At 36.0% G+C, this 21263-nt stretch overlaps 1 protein-coding gene across 3 annotated transcripts in view; it reads left to right on the forward strand.

Moving 5' to 3' along the window:
- Positions 1–21263, forward strand: part of cadm2a (cell adhesion molecule 2a) — a 227846-nt gene that overhangs the window by 185559 nt on the left and 21024 nt on the right. For 2 of the 3 annotated variants that reach the window (XM_007556010.2, XM_007556017.2), the window contains 4 exons: positions 14470–14631; positions 15177–15267; positions 15388–15566; positions 20117–20230. In XM_007556010.2, the coding sequence (XP_007556072.1) occupies positions 14470–14631; positions 15177–15267; positions 15388–15566; positions 20117–20230 (546 nt within the window). The remainder of the gene's footprint in view (positions 1–14469; positions 14632–15176; positions 15268–15387; positions 15567–20116; positions 20231–21263) is intronic. The other variant, XM_007556026.2, reaches the window with a different exon arrangement.

A 21263-nucleotide genomic window follows, 5' to 3' on the forward strand; every position in this document is an offset into this window, starting at 1 on the left:
CACAGATATGTGGTTTATTTTTACTGTTCTCATGCGAGGGATTATTGAACCAGAAAAACATTTTTTTTTCTTTTTCCCAAAGCGTGCATAATTTTTATTTTCAATAAATTAGCATGTTTATTTTTTCTGCTTTCAGAGACGGTGTTAACACTTATATCTGACACAAAATTGTCCCTCTAACTAACTTGATTTTATCTTAGTATTTTTGGAATCTTTCCCCTATTTGCATGAATTAGGCAAAAAATGTTTACCTCCTAAGTGAAAACGAAATGGGTTGCTAGTGCTTGGTATTCTCCTTATCCTGTGATCTCATTAAAAAGACCATTAAATTTTCCACTAATTAAAGAGAACACAACAATCTATCACCTAATTAAAGATATGATACATGTGGGGTGTTTTATACTTTTTCAGTTGCACTAATTACTATATATTTGCAACATATTACAAGAGTTCATTCTCTACTTTGTTATACGTTGTATTTCCCATCTGAAGAACAAGCATATACAAACAATACAAAGTACACTAATTAGCAGCGTGACCACTTTTCTTAACAGGCTTATTTAGTCTCCAAGGGTGAACAATGCTTCTCCCAGTAGCCCACTTCTGAGGAAAGAGCTCCCAGTACAGAAAAATATAAGCTAGTTGGGATTTGATGCATTTTTAAATGAATTAATTTGCCACCAGAAGTTTACAGTTTGCTCCAGATAGTTGTAGTTAAGGTGATCTCTAGAGGATGTGCAATTTTATTGATAGTAGTTGCTTTTACGGACCCCTCGGGTGATTATATTGGAAGCGTTGTGTGTGTTGATGTCAGAAGGTTAGTCACAGCGACAAAGCTGTTCTCCCTTAATTCAGAAAGGACAACATGTCTGTATACTCCACACTGCAAGTTCCTTGAAGCACCTGTAAAATTCATAAGGAATCATGTGTTTGCATACCAAAATGACATGCGTTAGGAAATTTTGAGAGTCATTTAAAGACACTTGTCAGTGGCACTTTTATACTAACAAGTGTGTATGACAAAAACACATCCAGTTAATAAGGTGATTCCACTGCAAGATTTCTCAAGTCATTTGAAAGCCATAGTGGAACTTCTCTGCAGCTATAAACACTTTCAGAAAACCTAAACTATATATATCTTGTTCAAATAAATTTTAATACATTTTAATTTGCTTCCAATAAGCTAATTTCCTTTTTTCTAATGATTCTCTTGGCGGTGTCGTTTCCCGTACATGTCTGTGTTGATTGTCAGTGGTCCATCCAATGAAGTTTCAGTGTCTGCGTGCTGTCTAATCTGCCCAGTGTCTTCAGAATCAGGAGAGCAGGCCTGTGTTTAGTGAACGACACAGCAGTGAAACTGCTCTTTTAACCACTCAGCTTACAGAGCTTGCTAGAAGGTCCACAATGACATGAGAAGTTTCCACCCTCTGATTGGATGGTCAGAGTGAGTCTATCACCCCAAAATTTGTTATGTGTACATTAATAATTTTGAGTTCGTTATTATTTCATACCCACAACGGCTGATAGAAGAGGAGAATTTGATTTGGTCTCGAGATGAATTAAAAATCAATTTCTAAGGCAGACTGTTTTTCCATAGAACTGGACATCATAACAAATGAGCGGTCCCGGCCGGTGTTTGTTCACCACTTTCAGGCCAGGAACTCTTCGAGTGGCACCACTAGCTTACCGCCTCTTAATTATATTGCTGGAAATGCCTGCTATTTGCAAGTGATCGACTCACCAGAACTAAGACGGGACAGACATGATAGGCAGCCTTGACCTCCATGGCCTTAGAAAAGGACTTGTTGATGGAATTGACACAAAGAGATCAGCTCTATGACAGTCACTCAAGTCTCACTGAATAGAGAGCAGGATGGCTTTTGTCTCTGAAGAAATATTCAGCAACTGAGTGAGTATCATGTACTTAAATTTAAATACGTGGCACGATTGAAAAATAGATGTTTGGCAATATCTTAACTGGTATTCTTGTCTTAGTAATAATAATAGTAATAATAATAATAATAATAATAGTAGTAGTAGTATTCACTCTCAATAAGCAACATGCCCCTAATAATTTATTATTAGTCTCCAAGTTAATTGATAAACAGCTAATCATTTAGCTCAATCAGTGAACACACTTCTCTCTCACAAACAGTCTGCTGGTGTATAATGACAATTATATCTTCAAAACATCAGAAGGAAATCTCCATATGAAAGTCTTCTAGCTGTTTTCGCTCTGTGTTAATTTGCATTTTAACACTATTCTTTGTTTCACTTTCATACTGCTGCCAAAGTAGTTCCTGAAAATTGTGAAGCCTGTAAAAAAAATGCCCTTTAAAAAATAGGAACTAAACCAGCATCAGACATTTTTACACCAGTCATTAAAATAAAATACAATGATGTAGTCATATTCTAATTAAATAGCTTGATGAATTCAGTTCTAATAATAGCATACTGTACTCTTAAAAGTAGCTGAACAAATAATGTGAATTGGTTGTCAAAAAAAAAAAAAAATTAGACAATTGTGTGGTTTGGAGACTAAACCATTGTGACATAGATGAAAAACATAGATTGAAATCTTTTTGCATATTTAAGATCATGCAGGTTGTGATGATGTCTTATTTTCAAAGAGTTCCTGCTACAGGTGCTGCAAAACTGGCCATTTAAAATCTAATCTGAAACAAATGGCAGAGTAAGATGGTTGCTAGATCTGCTGTTGAAGTCATTGCAGTCAGTGTTTGGCCCTTCATTAATTCACTGAAGAGACATCTGCCGGTAGCTGCCATTACACCTTTTATACTCTGGCCTCAGTCCAGACAGCTCAGTCTGGTATCAGGCATTAAGGGTTTCCCAGGATCCAGATAAGCAAGGAGATTAGGTGAAATCGATACTGTTCTTCCACACACTTTTAAGTAGATATCAGTGTTATCGCTCATTTTAATTACATGGTAGATTATAATTAAATCTGTTATCAGAGTTATTCAGAGTCGTGTAGGGCAACCTATCTCTAAAAGGAAAAACAACAACAAAAGAAACTTGTTAATCTAACATGCTCGGTGTCGACAGACTAGAGATTGTCATTCTGATTTAAAACAACATACATTTAATCAAGCATATTTTCTAAATATGAAGTAAGGTGCATAGATTTAACGCAACAAAGACTTCCTTAAAAATCTGAATAATTATTTTGACACCATAGTGTATGTAGTTTGGAGACTAAATAATTTACTTTAGAAAAATGAATATTTGACCAATGAGGTTCATCTACCAGATGGTCATTCACTGTAGGCTCATTTTTTCAGCTCATTGACTCTTAAGATTCAACTTATTGACATTAAAACACTGTTTTCTATACATCAAGCTGTGATGATTGATAATTTTCCAGTACATTAAGCTTCATATATCAGAGTAAATTATGACTTTTTGTTAGGCTCAAGTGCATTGTCTAAAGAGTCTATTTGAAATGAAAGTTATTTTTAGAACAAATGGGCATTTTATGTCCCTGGGCCACATCTGGTCTTTTAGATGTCCATTAGTTCATGCGTAAAGTGTTAATTCCACACTAAAACCTAAATTGACTTTTAAAAAATGACCTTTCTTTTAAGGGTGAATGTTTGCATCTCTCTGTTTGGGATCCTACATTGCCATCCTTGTATGTTCGCCTTTGTTACCTCAAGTAAAAAAAAAAAAAGGACTGAGATCTAATTTCTAATTTTCCTAATTTACGGTAGGAAGAAAACATACTGAAGTGAGACTTGCATTACTTCAAAATGTTACTCAAGTAGAAGTACAAAGTATGGTGCAGCAAAATTACTCCTACTTGTACATTGTTTTCAAAAAATGTAATTCAATAAATGTAGCCAGTCTAAAAATATACAAGGGCAAATTGCTAATATCATTCAGCCCTACTTTTAAGCATTTATTCATGAAAGTCGAAGGTAAAGTGGTTCTGTTGTTGGGGAAAAGATTGATATCTAGAGGGATGAACATTGTCAGATTAACATAGAAAAAGACAACAACTGTTACTGTTATTTACAGTAACAATAATAGAAAGTTCAGTTGGCAGTAGGTTATATCAGAGTTTATAGTTCAGTTGCAATAACTACTCTTACCAGCAACTGATAAAAAGAAAAACATACTTAGAGTTTATTATTGACTATCTTTCAGCCAGTGATGCCCTTCGACAACAAAACTTGCTCAGGTGGGCTTTTGGGAACCGCAATTGCTCACCTCTACTATTGAGTGTCGTTCAGATTACCATTCATCTAAAAATAGCAAAGGACTAAATATGAAAGTTAAAAAATAAAAAGCAGTCAGAGCTCAAAGAAAATATCTGAAAAGCTCAGAGAACTAATAATCAGCATCACTTTAAAAGACACTTTAATGCAAAGTATCAATCTGGAGTAGTTCAAAAACACAGTTCTAGGGAGTCTTGTCATTGTTCTCTATTCATTTACCCCAAAAACTAAAGCGTGTACAAGACCATAAAGAAAGGCTTTTCATTTCTGTGGTGAAAAATGCATTGATCTCATGAATAATACCATGTCTTTTCAGACAAGTTTTAAATTAGCATCTCATTGTTATGTGTGATACATTTATCAGACACGCTCAGGACCTGTTTACTTCAGCAAAACAAAACAAAAAATCTTTTCTCAGGACTATGATTGACAGACACATTTGCACATAATGTTCATCTTTGTCAAACCAAAATTACCTTCCTGTTACTATCTTACTCCTTCTAGCAATGGGAAGGTGTGGATTATTGTCAGCTTGTTGCAAACCCCCCATCACCCACCTACTCTAAAAACATAAAAGAACAGAAACAAGTAAACCTGAAATTCTGCGCATGTTGCTGTTCAATGTATGTATGCATACATGCTTGTGTGGGAATACGTGGGTTGCCCTTGAAGTGTTCATCATCCTGACAGGATCAGTGTGTGTACAATGTGAAAACCCATCTGATTGTGGGGCAACCATGCCGGGAATAAATGACAATTGTGACATATTGGTGTGGGATCTGGGGGAATGGGGAAGATTATATTACCGGCAGAACCACTGAAGCAGTCCATCACCCATTCAGCATGCAGTTAACAGACATCCTATGCTAAGTGTGTGTGTGTATGTGTGTGTGTGTGCGTGTGTCTGCGTGCCTTTTTCAGTGTCTGCGTGAGCAAAACAGACAGATGGAGCAGACAGCCTGCATGTAAGGACATAAGCTTGTGTGCGTGTGTGTGTGTGAAACGGAATCCAATATTCCTATTTCTCATTCTCTTTGTCCCTCGGATCCCCTTAGTCCCCACCCAGTAATGATATATTTCTATCTCAGTTACACACCACAACCCAGAGAGACCTCCTCCAATATCACCACATGTAGGAGTTGTTTACACACCGCTGAACCAGGGAGAGCCGCGTGGAAACCAAAAAAAGACAGAGATGAAATGAATATTTATTCCAAATAAGGGAGAGGATCTTAGCTATCTGACTAGTATTATCATACTCTCTGACCTAAACTGTAGAGGTTATTACTTCATCATGTTGCCCTGTAAATCTATTCCAAAGAGACTTCGAGGGAAAAACATGAGTTTGATTCAAATTCACTCGCGGTCACATCTTTACACTGTCAAACTTTTTAGTCAAGGACAGGGAACTATTACTGCTGACATACCTCGCTCTATTTTAGGTCGTTGTCTGCTGGCTTTTCAATCTGCTATCACTCAAGTCTGCCTGAAGAAGTCACACGGTGACTGAGCAAGCTTTTGAAATAGTGCTGCGTATTTCTTCATTTATGGGTAATTGCCCTGGACAGCTGTGGGTAAGAGCAGAATAAGGAGGCCATCATTATTCTAAAACTCACCCCAGAACGACCAATTGAGGAAAGTGTAAAGGAGAAAGCTCCTGGAGTGTCTGTAGAAAAAAAAAAGGTTGATAATATGAGTGACATTGCGAAAACTAAAAATAAGGATCGGGTTTGGGAATTTAAAGAAGTTTTCTAGTTAAAAGTGAAATACAGCCAGTTTTGCAGTATTTGACAACCTTGCTTGAACACTATTTAAAAAAGTCTGCGTTGGGATTACGTTTATACTACCCGGCTCCCTGGGTCGTAACAGATCAATGACCATTAAAGATGTAATTTCAAGATGCCTCCTGCAAGTCACAGCGGCATGAATAAAACATACAGTCACAAAAATACATGTTCACCCTTTCTATCCTGTTACATGTGTACCACAAATAACCATGCACAGCTGATCAATATGAGATTTAGTGAAATTTGTTGGGCCTATTTTGATGTTAAGTGGATTCAGCTGTTTGTGAGAGTAGTTTCACACAAGGAACTTTTTCACATTTTGCATGTTACAACCATAAACTTGAATGTTTGAAGTTTGTTTGAGAGTTTACATAATGGAAGAAAGCAAAATAGCGTGTTCTGACATAAGAAGAATAAGATGTGATTTTGAAAATATTTCACAAAAAAAAAATTAGGAGTGCGATGTATTTGGATTATACAGTGCAATGATTTAGATCAAAAATCCAGTCCTCGAGATATACTGTCCTGCGACTTTTAGATGCATCTCCGTTTTCACACATCTGAATCGAACGAATCACTCACTACAAGGCCTCTGCAGAGATTAAAGCTTCTGATGAGCCATTTGATTCAGAAGGGAGCAATCTACAAGTTGCAGAATAGTTGATCTCGAGGACTTGGGCACCACTGATTTAGATCAAAGCATATTCATGTCTAAGACTGGCCTGGTCAAAGTTAAGACTCCAATTCCATTGAGATTCTGTGATGAAACTTGAAAATTGACATTCTAAGATATTTTCTATCTCATCTGTAAGAGCCTGTGCCATTTTGCAAATAAACAATAAGCAAACATTGAATCTCTTGATAAATAAGTCACACAGACATACCCCAAAATATGTTTCTGTTTGAGAAAAGACTTCCTAGCATTATGCTGCTCTCATCACGATTCACAGTGGCTAGAGGTTTTATTAGATTGTCCAAAACTAAAGAATACTTCTTAAGGCTTTCTTTCAATGGTGGCTTTCTTTCAACATTTTGTGGGAGGTTGAATGCATTTTTATTTAGGAGTTTTAGACTAAATGGGGCTGAATACAAATGCAGAGCACCCTTTTGAATAAATTATGCATAGTTTTCTTTCAACGTGACAGTCTTTCATTACTTTGTGTTCTACTATTAGATAATATCCCAATTAAAATCTTCAAAGTTATGTTTGTAATGTGAAAAACGTATTGTAGTCAGATCCAAAAATAATAAATCAGAACATCAAAGGCATCCTAAGGTTTTATTGTTGTGTTAATTGCATGTAGCTTTGAGTAAATAGGACCTCTTGCAAGTATTTCTGATTCATCTCTTTTTCTGACACCATAAAGTGAGAACAGGTTAACCGACATAGCCTTGAGCACAGAAGTAGATGGGGTAGGACTGCAACAGCCCACTGTCTATGCGCATTACGGGAAACATTGTGGAGGTGGGCCACCTGTCTCCATTTTAAATGCCAATGCGTCAAGACCGACCGGCCCTCTCCTTTTGGAGAGGAAAGTCATCCTCATGAATCCACAGCCGATACGTCTTAGCTGTGAATGCTTGGGGAGTGTCATGTCAGCGAGGACATTATGACACAGGGCTGCTAGGAACTGATAAAGACTCTCCTAACATCCAACAGCACTCGCTGCTCTTAGTCATCTGTTAGGAAAGCACACTCACTGAACTGCTGTAAAACGGCGGTGGATTTACAACAGTTTTTATTTACTTTGGCTCTGAATAATCTCAAATTAAATGTGCATCTACCACAAACTCCAGTTTAGCTAGATAGTGCAATATCACAGTAAAAATCCATGCTAGGGCACTCTAATTAGAAAATAAATTGAATGGTTTTAAAGACAATTATTGTCAAATTAAAAATAATTATGTTCCATATCTTCTTTGCTGCCATGGAGGTGTAATCCCAGCTGTCACTGTTGTTGAGAGGCAAGTCACAATCTGCACAGATTAATTGGTTCATTCCAGTCCAAAACTTCCTAAAACTTGCAAAGTCAGTTTATTTAAAATCCATGGATACTGTACGTGCAATGTCTCATTGAAATAAATGTAATTAAAACAATTTTAACACTTATATGATCCCTAAAATTTCTAAGTTAAGTAAGCAATAAAATCTCCCTGAGTCTTTAGCTAAATTCAAACCTAATCCAGGAATATGGTTTACTGCAGGATTCAGCAACATTTTAAATGCAAAGAGACATTTTTGCTCTCACATCTCCGAAGTGAAATTTGTTTAGAACCACAAAACCTACATGACCCATGAAAAAAACTGTGAAAGGTATCAAACATTTTAGGGAAAGTAAACAATTTAATTTTTTATTTCAGGCCAAAATTAATTGCAGATTATTTGCCCCCATAATTTGTGGTGCGATTTTGTTGTTGATTTTTTGTTCTATTTATTTTTGGTGAGACTTGTTTGAAGCCACTGTGAATGGCCCACAGATCCATGTGAGACTCTGGACCCACAGGTTGCAGACCCCTGGTCTAGTGGGAACTAAAAGATAGAAGAATGGCATTTACAGTGCTTTCATAAAGACTGAAGAGAACAGCATGAGGAAAGGTGATTCCAGCAGGCGACGGGTCACTTTGCCACTTCAGACCCTTATATCATTGTCATTTTGTCCATTTTGTGCTCATGTACTTACTAGTGCACAATTCTCTAGGCAATTATATGATTCATAATTATATTAAAGAGATACTTTTTTTTAAACGGCTGAACATTTATTTCTCAGAACAACCTATTTCTGTTATTCTTATGTTTCCTCCTTTTCAGACTTGTGAGACATGACAGTCTAAAGTATATCTGCTCAGAGAATCTGAATTTACTGTTATCACAATATCAGTATATCAAATACATTTAAATATCAAAATAGCAGGAACTTCTTAGACTGCAACATACATGTTACTTACATATTACCAATATGGCTTTAAGCTCTGCATACAAATAATGCATTTGGACATTTAGCTTCTCTGTACCCTAAATATTCATTTCTTATTTAAAGACACTTTCGAGTCAGCCATGATTATGCCTGTTTGCTGCTTTGAAGTGACTTATGTAAGGGCTGAGGTAGTAAGGAAGGTAGAAGTTACTTCACTGATGTTATACATGAATTGGCAAGTAGGTGCAAAGTGGGGTAAGATTTCACTGTTACAAAATAGTCAGAGAAATTATGTAACTAACTGGTTCAATAATTTTAGTTTTATTAACACTTATTACTTTCTCATCTTTGCATATCTTTCTTGCTAAACGACCTATTTAAGACAATTGGTGGCCCCAAAGGAGTCACAAGCAGTTATTAGGTTTAGGGAGGAATTACATTTCCTCTAATAAATCAAAACATTATTTAAAAGCTGCAATTTTTTTATTGACTCTGGTTATCTTTGGCTGACAGTAAAATTTGTCTGATGATCTGTAAAAAAATAAATAAATAATACTAATAATAATACTATTATTAGCATTAATAGTATGGCTTTCTATTGGTTTTGCTTGAGCTAATGAATTCCAGTCTCAGCTGAGATGCAGTTAAGGGTATGTTGAGTCAGCCTTCAGACCCCTGCTGCCAGGATTAGTCAGCACGGCCGCTTGTTGTCAATGATTTCTCCCCCTCCCTGGGAGACCTCCACGGTCTCTGTTGTTTTGTTGCTCCCCTCCAGACCATTTCCTATTCTTGGGTTGTCCTTCTCTCCTGTGAAATGGAATAAAAGGGTCAAATTCTCTCATTTTACGCCTGTCATTTCCATTCCTAATCCTCCAAGCTTGCCTTGGCTCATGCTAGTGGTGCAGAGCTTCCACCCACAGAACAGCATGCCGCAGTCCCTGCCAACTATTACCTCTTTTTCTGTCAGACCACAGGTGAATATTGCAGAAGTGTATATCCCTTTTTATTTATTTATTTTATTTTTTTGTAGAGTACTCTAACTTTTTCTTTATTTTTCCAAAAAAAGGCATGTGAATATTTTTGAAAATCTGTGCAGCTGTTGAAAAAAAAAAAATATGGATTTTCAAAGTACTTAAAATAATGAAAACTGAGTGATGCTTAAACTGAAAAATGAGAACACATTTACAAAAATTTCTTATTTATTTTACTTTATAATGTAAAATAAGCTGATTGTTTTAGAAGTGTTTAGCATATTTAAATGTTCATGTCTCAGTTAGTGTTTAATTATGTTAAATATTCTTAGGGTCACAGGTCTGCACTGAAAGCACACAGCTGTGCAGTACTTTTTCTTGGTAAAAAATATTTTTGTGCTAAGGGTGGTTTTCTATTTCAAATATGATAAAAACTGTTATATAGAAAAGAACCTGCTTTCTTCCTCATTATGCAAGTTATCTAAAGCCTGCGTTTAAATTGTACTCTGTGTTTTTTAGCTCCAAGGACAAATGGTCCATGATTTCCCCCCTGAAAAAATAAATTCTAATTGGATTCAGTAGATCAAGAGCCAGTTTTCTACCTTACCTTAGAAAGTGTTTGTTTTCCTTGGGCCCACAGATAATAGGCACTATTTCAAGAACTTACTTACCGTCTTCAACTTATTTTTTATTAAGAGATTTGACATGCAGCAACAAGCTGTCTTCACTGATAACATTTAACAAGTGTTTCTGAGCCACTGCTGTACATTTCACAGTATCTAGTCTGCTTATGTTTTTAAGGCTTGAGAGAATAAGGTCACAACTACAGAATACGATTATTTTATCAATTAATATTTCTTTGTGTTGCACTCTCACACACAACAAAGTGACCAAAGTGCTACACTGGTAACATTAGCAATAGAATAATAAAAAGGAAATAAAAACACATTGATACAAAATAAAGTGAAGCAATGAAAACAGAATCAAATAAAACATAACTGACCTAATGCTGTATGCATATTGCTATGATTACACTTTAAAAAAACAACTTGGTACAAATGAAAGTAATCATATAAATGATCAGCTTCTCTGATTTTACTCTTTATAGGTTAATGTATGAGTAAAATGAACATTGTTCTTTTATTCTATGAACTACTGACAACGTGTCTCCAAAATTCCAAGCAAACCTTTAGTATTTATTTGCAGAAAATGAGGAATTTTCAAAATAACAAAAACGATGCAGAGCTTTCAGACCTCAAACAATGCAAAGAAAACAAGTTCATATTCATTTAGAAACAACAATGCTGATGTTTTAACTCAAGAAGAGTTGAGAAATCAATATTTGGTGGAATAACCAGGAGGTTTTTAATGCTATTCAGAGCAGTGGTCTCTTAATCTTTTCCATATATATATAAATATATATATATATGCATAAATTTTTTGATTGGCATGACAGAGCCTTACAGGCTTTTCAGTCTTGGCTATGTTTAAAATGTGTTAGGATATTGTATTTTTAGACCAATTAAACTAATATTCACAGACATCTTTGCACACACATTTTGTCTGCTTGTGTTTACATATGCACTATAATAATGTCTCAGTTATGGTTATATAAAAATGTGTCTAATCTTTTCAGTTGATGGTTTTAAAAGAAGAAAGTTTCCGTTTTATACTTCTCTTTTTGAATCATACCTCACAGTGGCAGTCAATTTGAAATATCACACAGAAAACAAAAATAAGAGATTGCTTGCAAGTATGGAGGAACAAAGAGAAACAGAAAAACCAGCTTGACATGTTGCTTAAAGACTATATGAATTTTGGCAGGGAAAAGAAAGTCAAGTCAGTCTGGTAGAAAGTTGAAAAGACACAAACAGTTTCTACCGAGCAAGTATTGCGAATAAAAATTAATGGAAAATGTTTGCTCCTCTGATACCTTCATTGAGTTAAAAAAATAATATGTTTCAGTTTAGTCTTTATAAAGAAATCCATCCATATTCGCTGTCAGTTGTTGATTGGATGGATGTTGCTAACTCTGCAGGCCTGTCAGTCATTCATCTCTTGGGGAGTCTTTCTTATAGCCTCAGTTGGTGGAAGTGGCTCAACAGAATAGTTGATTGGCAGAATTTAGAGGTAGAATGGACAGTAAGGAGGGATGCTGGGAAAGTGGAGCAGCTAAGCAGTGCGGGGGTAAGGATGCAGAGCATAAATGGCCTCTTTAGAAGGCGCAAACACATGGCCACTGTGAGAAATGCACGACGCATGGAGCAAATATTTACTTTAATTATTGAAAGTTGCAAAAATAAAACTTGGATATTTTAAAATAAAATTATTTCGTAAAACGTTGCAAAATCATTGGTCTAAATATTTTACATTTTTAACTGGACATGACATAATTCAGTCTAAATTCTTTGAAAAGCTGTGAAATAGCTCTTTATAGCAGATGCCAAGTTCAGCATAATTAGTCAACTATAGTAATCTCACTGTACTTTCAAATGATTTGTATTTCATCTGTCATTGTGTCTATCTTTCTGCTGAGAACCCAAAAGTCAAATACACAAATTTTTTAAAAGTGGTGAAGGCTTTTCTGGTGTTTATGGAGTCATGTGTTGGCTGCCCAGCAGTTTTTATTGCTCACACCCTTCAACCACGTATTGCCGTTGAAGCTGAATATTGCCAGTGTGCTGCAGTTGTACTAAAGACAAATAAGGAACCTAACGTTACATGAAAACTAACAATTTACTGAGTTCTCAGCGGGCTTTCCTGTTGGGGGGGGAACTGTGGAGGGACAGTTGTAGTGCAGCAGAGAGCAAAGGCGAGGAACCTGTAGGGTGCACTTGTTCATATTTTCAGATTAAATCTAATACAGAACTCCCTGCTGCATCTTTACATCACTTTACAACCTCTTGGCTGTATACTTCTCTATGTCAAGTTCTGATTTCGAAGACATTCATTCTTCTTTTGCTCATTATTTTGACATTTAGCAAATGGAAATAATTTAGATGATTCTAACTTCTCTCAGATAGGAGAAGTTCGGTCTGATTTAATTTCGAACAGTGAAAAAAAAACAGATGCATGTTTCTTTTTTGTCAACTGTATGTTGACAGTGACTGGATAAGGCATTATTGCCTGGTAAATTGCATTAGGTCATGTTCCACCCCTACTAAAATATCAATTTGACCTGAAGTGTCTAATTTAATTTAACTTACAGAATGTGACATTTTGAATTGCATTTATTTTCCTGTGCTTGATACATGTACACGGCTTAATCGTCTGAGTTGCTGGACCTTTTGTTGTTTTGTCCTGATATAGTTAGGTATAACTATATGAGTAAAGCATGATTAAATAACTTCACATTTCTTTTCTGAACACATCTGTTTTGCCCTCATACTTATCATTCTGTCACATCAACTTCAGCAACACTTTGCTAAATTGAAAAATATTAAGAAGGTACTATATGCATAATTTGATGATATCTAATACAGTTTTATATGGCTCATGTTCAAATAATTCAAAACTCCCTTTAATGCTTTTGCTGGCCTAAAATAGATAGTATTAAATAGATCTGGGGCTGTTTAAGAAATTCTGAAATTAAATTTTCCACAAAGAAAAAACTAAACTAAACTAAATAAATTATTGTGAAGTAAATAAAGCTTGAAGAAAGTTTGATATGGAAACAAAAATCAATAGTCAGTAGGAAACAAATGTCTGACCCCTAATCACATAAAATATTCAGGATAACCCAGTCAAACTCATTTAACTTTTTTAATAACACGTTTATCTATTCTGTTGTATTTTAAGAGTCATGTGAAGCAGAAAGTTGAAATAATGAATTGATAAACAAACAAAACTTGAGGACATTATGCAAATGACTGGAGGAAGCTTTTTGATTGCATTGCTAATGAACACAGAAATGTGGATCAGCAGTTTTTGTACAGAGTTCAAAGCAGGTGTTGCGAGGATTTCTCTGCCAAGGAGTTGATTAGATGAATAGGTGTAATAGGTGATCGTTTGCTGAAAGACAAACATTCGAGTTTTTGACCCTGTTGGGCTTCACGGAGTTGTGCAGAAGAAGAAAGATGAGAAGAGGTATTAAACAGTTTGAGATTAACGTGAGACTGATTCCATGGGATGCACAAATAAGAGGTGGTAAATAGGAGTTCGTGTAGTCAAGAAGCGCTATTCATTTTTTCTTTCATGTGTATTTTTGCTGAAGGTTATGCAGCCAAAAAAAGTGACCCTCCACAACATTAACATTTTAACCCACATGAGCTCAAAATGTTTGTCTGCAAAGAGTATCTTCATATAATGGTTACTGTTAACCTTATTGTCAGTGCATCACAGCAGTAAGTGTCCATGTTGATGCAGATACACGAACCAAAGCTCAGTAAGACTTTTTTTGAATTGCATGTGCATTCTTTTTTGAAATTATCCATACTGAATGGATATACAGTTGGTTTTAATGTAAAACATAGCCATTACTTTTGTACATCTAAACAATGCTTTGCCAGAGTGCGGTGTGCTGCTGGGGTGACATTCTCCCATTGTTTTCTCTGCACAGGTGCCAAAGAGGTGAATGCAAGTGGGAAGACGTTCACGGTGCGGAGTTCTCTACAGCTACACGTGGACAGAAATGATGACGGCGTGGCCTACACCTGCAGAGTAGACCATGTTGCACTCGCACAGGCACCCCAGCAGGCCACTGAAGTACTGGAGGTCCACTGTGAGTAAATGTCCAAAACATATGCTGTCGAGCACGAACAAAAGAGGAATATCTGGACATGAGTGAAAATGAAAATAGCAATAGAGGATAGTACAAAATTATGCACTAAATTTAGATAGATACATGTAGATATAGTCTACACGTATTTTAAATTAATAATGATTTTTTTCCTTAAATTTAGCTGTTTTGAACATCAGCAACATGTTCAGTAATGATGATTGTACAGTGTTGTTGGTGTGAAGGTTGTAATGACACACAAATCGTCAAATGGCTTAGTAAGCTTTGCATTTGGAGTTTATTGCATGAAAAACTTGGTACTAAACGAGGTGCTATTTCTTCTAAAAAAATATTAGAATTGTTGCTCTCTTAGAATTAGAGATATCTAAAAAAGAAAATAAAAATCTGTCTTAATTGAGGGATCATTTGTCCACTAATCCTTATCCTAATGTTAGCTGTAGGATAATTATAAGATAAGATGGTTTTACAAATATTAATGTGTTCCATTACCACTTACCATTAGTTGAAACTCTTCCTGTCTATCCTAGATGCTCCTCGTGTGGAAATCATTAAATCAACTACTGTCCCTCAGGAGGGCCAATACTTAAAGCTGGAGTGTTTCTCCAGAGGAAACCCATCGTAAGTGTTTTCTGCTCTCCATTGTTTTAGTTTTCTATGTTTTATTATATTCTTCATTCTTGCAGCGAGTTTGACCTTTTTCCACAAAAAAAAATTCAAAAAAAATATCTCAAATAACAGACCAGATCCTGTGATGTGGACGAAGGATGGTGGTGATCTTCCTGACCTTGACAGGATAATTGTCCAGGGGAGGGAGCTCGCCTTTACTTCACTCAACAAGACAGACAATGGGACCTACCGCTGTGAAGCCAGCAACCATCTTGGGACCAGCAGTGCTGAATATGTACTCTACGTGTATGGTGAGTTCAAGGGAAAGGGTGATGTGGGAGTGATTGTGTTTTATGCAATGACAGACAAAAATAAAGGTACAGAGTTATCTTTTTCAGGTAATTGCTTAAACCTACTCAAAGACAAATAGGTTAAATGCTACAACCTACAGAATGTCTCCTTGGATTCCATTTATACTCCACATGAATAGTGGAAAAAGAGTTGCATAAACAGGATTATAATACCTCCTGATCTGCATAGTGTATAACTGCAAAAAGTGATTAGGGGTGCCATCCTTCCCATGGAAAATATAGGCCTGAGGTGCCACAAACACCACCAGTGCCTTTCCTTAAATAAACCTTTGTCCCAGATCCTCCACACAGTCTCTCTCTCTCACACACACACACAGGCACACACGCATACCTAAAGGGAAATGTGTGAGGGAGGCAGAATTTAGTGCTGCGTTGTCAAGAATATCATGATAAGTAATTCCTAGTAACGCCAGAGGAGGTGGAGGATAAAGCGACTCAGTGTCAGGAAAAACAGATAGTTCTTTCTCCCTTCTGTTCCTGCTCTACCTTTTGTCTCCTGGTATTAAATAATAAAAAATACAAAAGAGTACAAGCAGAGCAGTGACAACTGAGCTTTGGAGACGTTTGACAGCTTTCAATGATTGGCAAAAAGAAGTGTCTTTTCGCAGATCGATAACAGATTACATGAATGTTGGTACATTGATCCAAGGATGTCACATTTGCTTTATCTCAAAGATTTATCTGAATAAAAAACAAGAAAAACATAGTACATGTCAAGTTATGCTTGCCTAGACAGCATATGAAAGGAAGAGCAAAAGGTAGCACTGAGAAGACTGAATGAGCAAGGATAAAAAACGTTATATTAATTGATTGTAAAAAAAAAAAGATCACAGTTTTAATTTTACACCAGCTGGTCACTGGTCAGGGCTGATCAAATCACATTTTCCCACGTAAAGAACATTATCAGAACTACCAAAGTTAGCACATTTTCTAAAAACGCTCACCGAAAAGTTTAACAAACAGAATAAAAATTAGCAGCATCTTAAAAAGAACATTTACAAGACCTAAATGATTCAACTCAGTGAACAAATAACAACAGTACTAAAGTTAGGGACACTAGACAATTCTCTAACTAATGTTACCTGTAATTTCCAATCTGAAACGGTTTGCACATAGTCTGATAGTGTGGATCAGTCGCTGACCCAACTGCCAATAGATGTGGCCAAATTTTGACCATAAGGGTGAAAATGCTTTTGATTTTTTAGGTTTTAGCAATTTATATTGTAAAATGAGGTCATTTTTCCAGTGGTTTAGTTTTAAATAATCGATAAAACACGATTATTTTTAACGATGTAATCCAAACGTATAGTATTGTATTTCAAGCTAAAATGATAATTTTTTTCATGTTAAAATTTGTCCAACAACCCACTAACAATCTTGCATTTATAACATACCATTGCATCCCATTCGTTTTTACGTATACCTTTTATGTCACCCAGGTGCAGACTACCTGGGTGACACCACTCCCACTTCAATGTACCTCACTCCTCTACCGGGGCTCCCCCTTCCTGCCTTCGTCCTCTAGTTTTGCTTTTATGAAACTGTAATAGAGTGCTACACCTTTCTGCAGACAGCCTCATCAGTGAACAACATGTTGCAGTTTCCATCTAGGAAGTTTTAGTAATGTCATTGGCCCATTGAACAGCATGTCAGTATCATGTAGCTTGAAAATCTAGCTTGTCATGCTCAATGCTACTGAAGAAAAAGCTAAATCATATCATACAAATAACTGGCAATGTTTCTATCTATCATTTTAATCTACTGTTAATGTAGCAAATTAATTGCAAATATGGAAATTAGCTATTTTTTTCATGTAAATGCTATGTGATTTTTTTATAGATCATTTCAAATGCAATAACGTTAATTACAAGTCTATTACTGTCATAATTAGCTAAATGGTCTATTTATGCATTTAGAGCCACAAATTAGGATCAAGCCTGGCTAATTAGGCATACCATCTAATATTTTTCACTTTTTTCATATTCAAATCTTTCATGATAAAGCAATATGTAGTGTGGCTTTTACAAAAAGATTTCAGATAGATGCAAAAGAGATACATTTGGATGAAACTTATTAATAAAAATGAACAAATAGATGCAAATTAGGTACGGATATTATCAGTGGTTTTACAATTTCTTCAAGACTTAACATTACCCATTCATCAACTTCTTCCACAAACCCTTTTATTCACTTTTTGACTAATAGAATAAATGTTGCATCTCCTAATTAATGGGCTTTTCACACACCATGGTTATGTGTCTGTGCCTAACAATTCCTTTAAATGCCAGATGAAGCTAAAAGCTAGAACAACCAATGCACATAATGACACGGATGATATTAAACTGACAAATTCTGCTGCACAAAAAAGGCTATTGGGTACAGCAGGGTCAAAGAAGCCTATTCAGATTCATTACTTCTTCGCCTGAAATGGCACCAAGCCTGTTTCTACCCTTCATTAGTGATTAGTACACCTTTTAGCCTTTTACAACTGCCTCCATAATTCTTGAAAAATACCTTTTTAATGGTCCTGCTCCAAGGGGGAGACGTTTTCTCTCCTACCCATTTCCTGCAGACATGCAGTTAGCTGCTCTGTGAGTCACGATCAAATGTCACCAAGACACAGAGGACGGTTGGCCCTGAGAAAGACGACTACAGCCAATTAAAAGCCTCTGGTTCACCATAAAATGCAGAGTGACATAAACATTAAAGCCAAGGTGGTAGTGTAACCTCATTAACTTGGTCACACAATGTTTCAGTCCCTTTTTCTCTTTGGCCTGAGCGGATGACAGCAAGAAACACTTTCTAGCATGAAATCTGAAACAGAGCGCGATAATGATGACCCGATCACCTCTTCTGAAAGCACCCTTGAAAATGTGTAATTGGCACAGATCTTTTGTCAAATTAATGTCTTCATTTGGTGGAATTTAACTTTCTGTCTCCAGAGACATAGACAGCATTAGCAGATTCAATTCAAGGTTATTTCTGTTCCATTGCTATAAAAAAGACAGACCCACATTTAAAGATGGCTATTTAAGATTACTGCAAAGACAATTTGTAGTGAACATGCGCATGCACATATGTTTTGTGTTTTTCACTTTAAATAAATGTAGATATTAGGGTTACTTCTAACAGAGTACACAAATGAAAGCAAAAATGGAAGTAAAGATCATTGGTTTTGACAAAAATTAACCACATTGTTCACTTGTGATGATTTGATGATCTCTAAACAAAGTAACATCACTGCATCTTTTGCTTTAATAATGAGATTTTACATAAATATTATTACAATAAATCCACATTAAGAGCAGAATTGCCAATGATATACCCAAAATGGTACATAGTTCAGTGAAATAAACATTCACAGAAACAGACTGGAAATATCCTTGGCCAGTAGTAAAATAGTTATATATGGAGTTCATTTGTGTTGTTTAGAAAGGAGGCCAGGGATGGTTGTAACGTGGGTCATTTTTTCCTGTCAGGAACAAGTTTCAGATCATGTGATTCACTCTGTACATTACATCCCACATGAAGATATAGCACCCTGAAGCAGAGATAAAAGTTTTATGTGGTAACGTTTCAGTTTTGATTCTATTCTTGTCCATTGTCCCAAGAATTTGAGTTGTGGTTGTTTTTTTCATAACCCCTAAAATACTAAAGTTTCCACCTTTTCTGTATTGTATGGTAAAGTGTCTTGCATAAGTATTCTACAACTTGAACTTTACTATATTTTGTCAAAGAATAAATAAAGAATTTACTGGATTTCTTTGTTTTTTCTTTGATCTATACGAACACAAAGTAGCACATAACTGCTTTCATTTGTTCACAACAATGGATAGCAAGAAACTAAAATTAATGTTCAAAACAGGCAAATGAAATGTCTTGTCTGAATTCATATGCATCCCTCATTTTTTTAGATTTGTATTTGACTAGTATTTATTCCTCACAATAATGTGTGATGTTGGTTGTGTTGGTATATTATATGAAATTCAAATACATAGAAGATTGCAGTTATGGTGTGATCAAATGCAAAAATGTTCAAAAGGAGTCAATGCTTTTGCAAAGCACTGTATGGGACACTTACCTAACTTACACATTTTCAGTTGTTCACATTTGTACATTAATTTCTAGATCTATGTTAAGAAACTTACTGGCCTCACACATGCAAGAAAATGATTTAGTGGGTGAACATAAACATTTCCAGTGTCACCACAGGATATGTTACAAGTTGCACAACTTTCACTTACTCCCATTGAATGTTTGTTCTTTGTGTCCCTGAGATAACCAATAAAAATGTAATTGTAAACATGCGTGACTAGTTTGAATAACATTTTAACTAAATAGTCTAACTATTACGAGCTCTAAGTTAGACAGAGAGATGTCACGAATGCTGAACTGTCCCCGTTCTCCCAAACATCACTTCTTTGTGTGAATTCATTTGTTGTTGTATTATTTTTGTGTTTTTGTGTATGTCTGTCTGTGCCCTCCACCAGACGCTCCCACCACCTTGCCTCCATCCACCACACCCCCCCTACATCCCATCCCTCCAGATCCTACTGTTCAGTTAAGCACCCACGCCTCAGACCCCACAGTCACTGGCAGCAGAGGTACAGTAACACCCCACATATCACCACTACCCCCTCGGCATGCTACTTTATACTTCACTTTTCTACTTTACACTTGCATCTTTTCTTTTTTGTGTTCAAGTTGTTGCCTTAATCCTATGACATTTTTTCCCCCAACAGTGATACAAGAACATAAAATCCACTAAGTACATCGACTTTCCATTTGGTATTTCAAACTCTGATGTGCTTTTGGACCCTGAAGCATCAAAACAACAAGAGTTTAAGTGAGATTGTGTGGAATACTACTATTTCTTTCTGGAAAATCAAGAGGTTCTAAATCCTGCTTCACACCTGATTCAGACAGTATCCATGACCTTTGTGGTCATTTGAATACAGGGCAAATCTGAAGAAATGAATCCCAGTAAAAGGACAATCATTATGTTGCAATCATAGTATTTGCCTTGCTTTCTCAGCCATCCTTCCACAATCCTAACATCATTTTTCAATATCTTTGATTGTCAATATTCCCTTAAAATCTGTTTAATTTCTCTATAAATATAGCTTCTGCGCCTGCATCATAAGTTTAATCTTCTCTGTATTGGAAACACCTTTAGAACTTTAATAATTTTATCAGTACCATCAGTGGATGCCAACTACAGGAGTCTGTGTACAAATCACAGAACACTACCTTCCTGCACAGTATTTGTAATCTTGCATGGCGTTGTGTGTATATCTCGGGAAGAACAATTAGCAGGAATCATATGCACACAATCTAAAATTTATGTAGTATTCAGTGATATCTGTGAGCTGATCAAATCAACCATATGGAACCTTGTGTGACAATTATTGTGTAATGGTATTATAAACTCTGACGCATTGCTTGCAATTTCTTCTGCTTCTCCAGCTCCTTCCCCCTCATTGCTAAATAAAGTGCCAGGATTCCTTTAGATAATGTGTGAGGTACAGTTTGCATTTGAATTGCAGCCTAAATATCTCCCAGGTTTCTGTGGTTAACCCATTTGTGTCTTTTGGTTTCTGTCCTTGCTCTTGAGAAACAGAAAGACAGTTGTCTTTT

Source organism: Poecilia formosa, unplaced genomic scaffold (assembly GCF_000485575.1).
Source record: "Poecilia formosa unplaced genomic scaffold, Poecilia_formosa-5.1.2 Scaffold3, whole genome shotgun sequence".
Lineage (NCBI taxonomy): Eukaryota > Metazoa > Chordata > Actinopteri > Cyprinodontiformes > Poeciliidae > Poecilia > Poecilia formosa.